This window comes from Macrobrachium nipponense, chromosome 8, assembly GCF_015104395.2.
Source record: "Macrobrachium nipponense isolate FS-2020 chromosome 8, ASM1510439v2, whole genome shotgun sequence".
Taxonomy (NCBI): Eukaryota; Metazoa; Arthropoda; class Malacostraca; order Decapoda; family Palaemonidae; genus Macrobrachium; species Macrobrachium nipponense.
In genome coordinates, this window is record NC_087203.1 from 33,176,898 (window position 1) to 33,182,962 (window position 6,065).

The following is a 6,065-nucleotide window of genomic DNA, read 5'->3' on the forward strand; positions in this document are numbered from 1 at the left end:
GTCTATCTACTTGATCTTCGCCTTTATTTACCTTTTCTTACTCCCATTTCTATCGTTACCTGCTACCGGGTTTTCCTTCTATTACAAAACACGCTTGATAGAATTGTATTATCTTTGTTGAAGAACCTAAAAACAAATTAAATATAAAAAATGAAGTTTCACGAAAATTAATAAAAAAATTTTGCTCTCTCTCTCTCTCTCTCTCTCTCTCTCTCTCTCTCTCTTCTCTCTCTCTCTCTCTCTCTCAAAATTAAGAAACAGACACCCCAAAAGCAAAGACTGGTGGTAGACTTTCAAAAGCTTTAAAATGATCGTTTATTTGGGAAAAAATTGCTTTTACTCCAAAATTACGCCTTTTTTTCTGTAGACATACTCATGTTTCGCTTCTGTTCCTGTTAGAGAACATTTACGTTGCTCATCTCTGGTGTTTACGTCGTTGCGTAAAAGAAGCAAACCGGGTTCGTATTTAGCTTCAGCCAGAAATTTTGAAAGAGTTGGGAATCAAGTTTGGTTAGCAAGACCGGGAACATCTCCTCTTGCCACACTGGGAGTTAGACTAGATTTATCCAGGTCTGCAAAAAACTTTTATACTTCTTTTTAGTGAAATTCTTATCAGACCTCAGTAACCTATACTCTGTTTTTTCCATCTGTCCACCCGCCTGTGGTGTTTTCATATGGTAACACTTCGTCTCGGGCTTTAGATAGTTCCGCTATGTGTAAGTTTTAGGTAAATGAAAGGATATCTTGGTGTACTTTTCCAACTGAAAAGTATTTTGATAATTTACTGTATGCGAATTACACCGTTGATATTCGAAATAGGATATTGTTATTATTGTTGAATGTAAGCTGAATGTAACTATCTAAAGCCCGGGACGCAGTGTTACCATACCCAAACACCACAGGCTGGTGGGCAGAAGGAAAAAAAACCGAGTATAGTGGCCAACAATGAGGTCCAAAGACCACTGGAGTAAGTCAACATTCAGCCATATAAGCGTTACTGACTTTCACCTGACAGTTATGGTAGATTATGTGAAGCAATCGATGATGAAATGAAAAAACCAATGTAACTTTTTAAGACAATCTTTATTCGACCTTTCATTAAAAAAAATTATTTAAAAAACAATAAACAAAAAGAAAAACAACAAAGTTTTAAAGAATGTTTTTAGGAAAGAGTAAGAAAAACGGAAGCGTAATACGACGAGTCAATATTCAAGCAGCAAGTTACTGGGTGACTCCTGATTGCTCCTGAAGTCTCCTTTGCTCTTCGGCGAAGCGGACCTGTAGTGATAGAGGAGTAATGATAATAACGAGATACTGCTAGCATGCAGGGATCAGTAATAGTAATAAAAGTCATAATTATAATAATAATAATAAAAGTCATAATAATAATAATAATAATAATAATAATAATAATAATAATAATAATAATAATAATAATAATAATAATAATAACAAAGAATCTGGAAAAAATAGAGGCTGAAGTAGCTCAGGACTCATGCAAAAGAGTGTGATCCTAGAAACGGCTCACATAGTAAGAAGAGTGATGGAGTCCTAAGGAGGCAGGATGCAACCCGGAACCCCACACTATAAATACCACCCAGTCGAATTGGAGGACTGTGATAAAGGAAAAAAAAAAAAATAATAATTATAATAATAATTTTATTTTATTTTATTTCATTTCATTTTTTATGTATTTATTTTGGTCTATCACAGTCCTCCAATTCGACTGGGTGGTATTTTTAGTGTGGGATTCCGGGTTATTTCCTACCTCCTTAGGAGTCCATCACTTTTCTTACTATTATTATTATTATTATTATTATCATAACTATTTTTGGGGTCTATGCACAGTTCCTCCAATTCGACTGAGTGGTTATTTATAGTGCGGGGTTCATTATTATTATTATTATTATTATTATTACTTATTATTATATACTATTATTATTTTATTATTTTATTATCATTATTATTATAGAACACGTAATTGCTTGACGTGATATATCAATTCTTTCCTGAATACCTGGTAACTCATATTTATCCAAATAACGACAGACTTCTTAATAGAATCACCGTTTATAAATAAGCGTTATTTATACGAAATCGCTGAACACTTCACAGTATATGGTTAGGGAAATCAAACTAATCAAAGGCACACAGAGATTAAAAGGACAGAGAGAGAGAGAGAGAGAGAGAGAGAGAGAGAGAGAGAGAGAGAGTTTCTCACCTGTTCCAGCTGCCACGGTTCCAGAGGAAACGGAGTTGGGATCATGTTGGACACCGGGTGAAATCCAGCTGCATCAGCTGTGTACGTCATGTGATGGACGGTACCGTCCGGATGGGTGAAGCTGATAAAAGGAGACAGAAAAACAGGTTAAAACTCCTGCCAATTTGATCTCACTCGTCCAGTTTGACAGTTTCTGTGAGATAGATCATGTATGGTAAGAAATTCACAATTTCGTGAAAACATGTTATCGAATAAAAATCCACAATTTTATAGGAAATTTTATTTCTACGTAAAAGATAAAACGAAGACTTTCGAACACATATAAACGTTCATTCATCCTCAGTATTTGCTTTAACATAACCCGAAATAAAAATCCACAATTATATATTATTATGTAAAAGACAAAACGAAGATTTTCGAACACGTAAAACGTTGTTCATCCTCAGTATTTACTTTAACATAACTCGAAAGCCTTTGTTTTATCTTATACATAACAATACATTTTACCAGATAATTACGGATTTATATTACATTAAAGTTATGAGTCATATCCATCCACATCTTGCACGAGCTGAATGAAATTATATGAAAAGAATCAGGACTTACGAATAGGCTCCATTTGTGACTGGTTGACCCAAAGGTCCGATGGGGGCTGCTGACTCCGACCAGGAAATGCCGTTTCCGGTTTGGATCCTGGAGAGATGAGGAAAATCATTCGTAACTAAAAAATCTCGTGCTTCCTACTTACTTTCGTGTTCCCACAAACCCGTGCAATAAATCCTGCAATGAGTTTATTGTCTCTAATCGTTAAACTACTGTTAGAAAAATTCGAAAAAGACTGAGAAATTTGAAAGCTACTTAATTTTGTTCTAAGACCGTTAGTAACACTACGATATTCATTTGCTAAATCTATTTTTTTTATTTGATTTACCTTTTATTTACTTTTTTTTTTACAACATGAAATTTCGAAAACTAATCGATATATACACACATATATAAACATAAATATATATATATATATATATATATATATATATATATATATATATATATATATATATATATATATATATATATTATATATATAACTTATATTTGGACAAACACTGAACTCTACGGGTGGATGATGAGCTACAGAACTTGTATAATTACACAAGGTCATTAAACAAAGCTTACACATTCTACCACAAACCTAAAAGGGAATTCAATGGCCAAGAATATAAAATAAACGGCTTCATCGAACATTACTGCTCATGGCGTGCATGTAACTTGGTCGCCTCGGCGCGACTGAACCGATGCCTTTGGCTCGCAAGCTCTGAGAACGGTGTGACGCCAGATAATTCGCATGCAATTACTCAATCAATCTAACCACACAACGTATCTTAGTGAACCTTTTTCTCTCTCATTCATTTCTGGCCGCGAGTTCGATTCTTGAGCATTCCATTGAGGTGCGAGAGATGTGTATTTCTGGTGATAGAAGTTCACTCTCGACGTGGTTCGGAAGTCACGTAAAGCCGTTGGTCCCGTTGCTGAATAACCACTGGTTCCATGCAACGTTTTAAAAACACTATACAAGCAAACAAAGCGTCATAAAACGACTGACATATTCACTGAATAAATGAATGAATCCATAAAGAGGCTGATGACTTACCTGAATCCATACCCTCCGAGGGAATCGACGTTGGTCCTTTCATCCACCAAGATGGGTATGGGCGTGGTTTGGATTGATCCGCCCGTGGCTGCATGGAGGCCGAGAGAGAAGGCGTGCGTCCTTGCTGCCTGACTCACCAGGAGTATCGTGGCCTGACGTTGGAAGTTATTGTTCGATTGGCAAAGAGAGAGAGAGAGAGAGAGAGAGAGAGAGGTGAGTTACATGGCATATAAATAGATAAACTAATAAATAAATAAAAATAAGTACAATGAAAATAAATAATTGAAGAAATACAAGGGAGAATTGCTGATTTATATATCACGAAAACTGACGTCGGAAAACGAGGTATCATCGACGCTAAAGGTAAGCAGATGAATGAGAGAGAGAGAGAGAGAGAGAGAGAGAGAGAGAGAGAGAGAGAGAGACGAGTGAGTTATATAGCAGATAAAAAAAGTAGATAATGAAGTACAATAAAAATAAATAAAGTAAGAGAGAGACAGAGAGGGAGAAAGAGAGAGAGAGAGAGAGAGAGAGAGAGAGAGAAATATACTCTACTGTCACCTGTATACCTTACCTTCGAATCTTTCTAACATTAAACATTACGATTATTATTTTTCATCTCAAGTAATTCGTACCTTACACCACCGATAAAAACTAGCACAATAGTAAATAATGGTTTAGCTAATAACTATAACTTCGTAGTATCTGTTGCCATTACTGTAAAAAACTTTATGTTCCATCGTTACAATTTACAAAGGCATTTTGTAAAATTACTCGAAAGGCCTTAGGACATGAAATATCTTTGTAAAACTTGAAATTAAGTGTTAGTTTATTGGATGGAAGTTTTTTTCGGCTAAAAAATGGCAGCGGTGTTAACATGCTAGGGAATTCTTTAGTCTAAGTGTTTGTGCTGTGATCATATTGTCATCTTGAATGCTAAAGAAAAATAAAATTCAAAAAATTAATAATCTTTCAATTGTAAATTCTGAGTATTTCTAAACCTTTAAGAATATTGATGAGGAAACAAGAAAGCTATTCTGATACGAAAATACTATGAATATATAACGGTTTTTTAAGATTGCTTTTTGATAATCTGATTATCATATATAATCCTAGAGGTCTAGTTTTTATCAAAATATCAAAAAAGAAACGTCGAGTCTTTCAGTTTTTTTTTTTAATCTCAATATACATCCACTCTTCAAATGTTATTAAATCTTCCAAGTTTTGTATTTAATTATATGCACAGTTTTTTCAACTAATATTAAGACAAAGCAGTCTTTCAGTCTTTCGGTTTTGAAAGGCTCAATATAAATGCAGTTCTTGAAAGTTGCTACGATACAGTTTTCAAGTATTAAGAAGTGGAAATTATCAAAGCGTTTAAATATTGTTAAAAAGTCATCTTTAAGAGTTTTAAGCTCACAAACGTATACAAGTATGTAACTGTTACTAAGACAACATATTCATTTGATTTTTGAAGTCTATATGTATAAGCTGTTATTATAATTTCAATAAAAACACGTTTTCTATGTTTCTTTTTAATGTTGAGATACGGCGATGGTTTAAGATGTTAACAAAAAAAGCACAATTTTTATAGGTATACGCACATTTTTAAAATCTGAATATAACCAAACTTCCCATGTGTAGGATTTAGGTATAATTCCATAGTCTTCATAATTTGAAACAACACAATCATATCCATATTTAAATCTACAAATATAATTGAAATCTACGAAAATATGCCTGTTCTGAATGTATCAATAAAGAAAATCCTTTCCAATTCTGAAGGCGTGAAAAGTTAGTCAAGACGAAACCGACAATCTTACAATGCTGAAGATCTGCATGCTTCCGAATGTTCGACTTATCAACCGGGTATACTCGAATACGGCGTCGGGTAGAAGGCTAAGATACCTGCTCCTTCTTCTTCTTCTTCTTCTTCTACGTCCTCTCGGAATCTCGGGTCGGGATGTGATCGTCTGGAAACTATCTCCTTTGCTTATATACACCGCTTTCGACGTCCCTTCACTGTTTGACTTCCGCTCCGGGGGAAGATTTTTTTTCTTTATCCATTTCCTAACTTTTTTTTTTTTTTGCCTTTTTTTTTAGAGGAGGTTTCTTAGCATTATCTAATAGAGTGTCTAACAGGAATTTTACAAATGCTAAAAGAGATTTATTCTGTGTTTTTTGTGTGCTCTC

At 34.3% G+C, this 6,065-nt stretch overlaps 1 protein-coding gene across 1 annotated transcript; it reads right to left on the reverse strand.

Moving 5' to 3' along the window:
- Window positions 1-1,064: 1,064 nt before the first annotated feature.
- Window positions 1,065-5,837, reverse strand: LOC135222651 (cuticle protein AM1199-like). The gene is made up of 5 exons (XM_064260793.1): window positions 5,696-5,837; window positions 3,873-4,024; window positions 2,828-2,914; window positions 2,222-2,342; window positions 1,065-1,278 (listed from the first exon to the last, which is right to left on the reverse strand). Exons 1-5 carry the CDS (start codon window positions 5,711-5,713, stop codon window positions 1,222-1,224), a joined length of 435 nt encoding a protein of 144 aa, XP_064116863.1. The 5' UTR covers window positions 5,714-5,837; the 3' UTR covers window positions 1,065-1,221.
- Window positions 5,838-6,065: the final 228 nt, after the last annotated feature.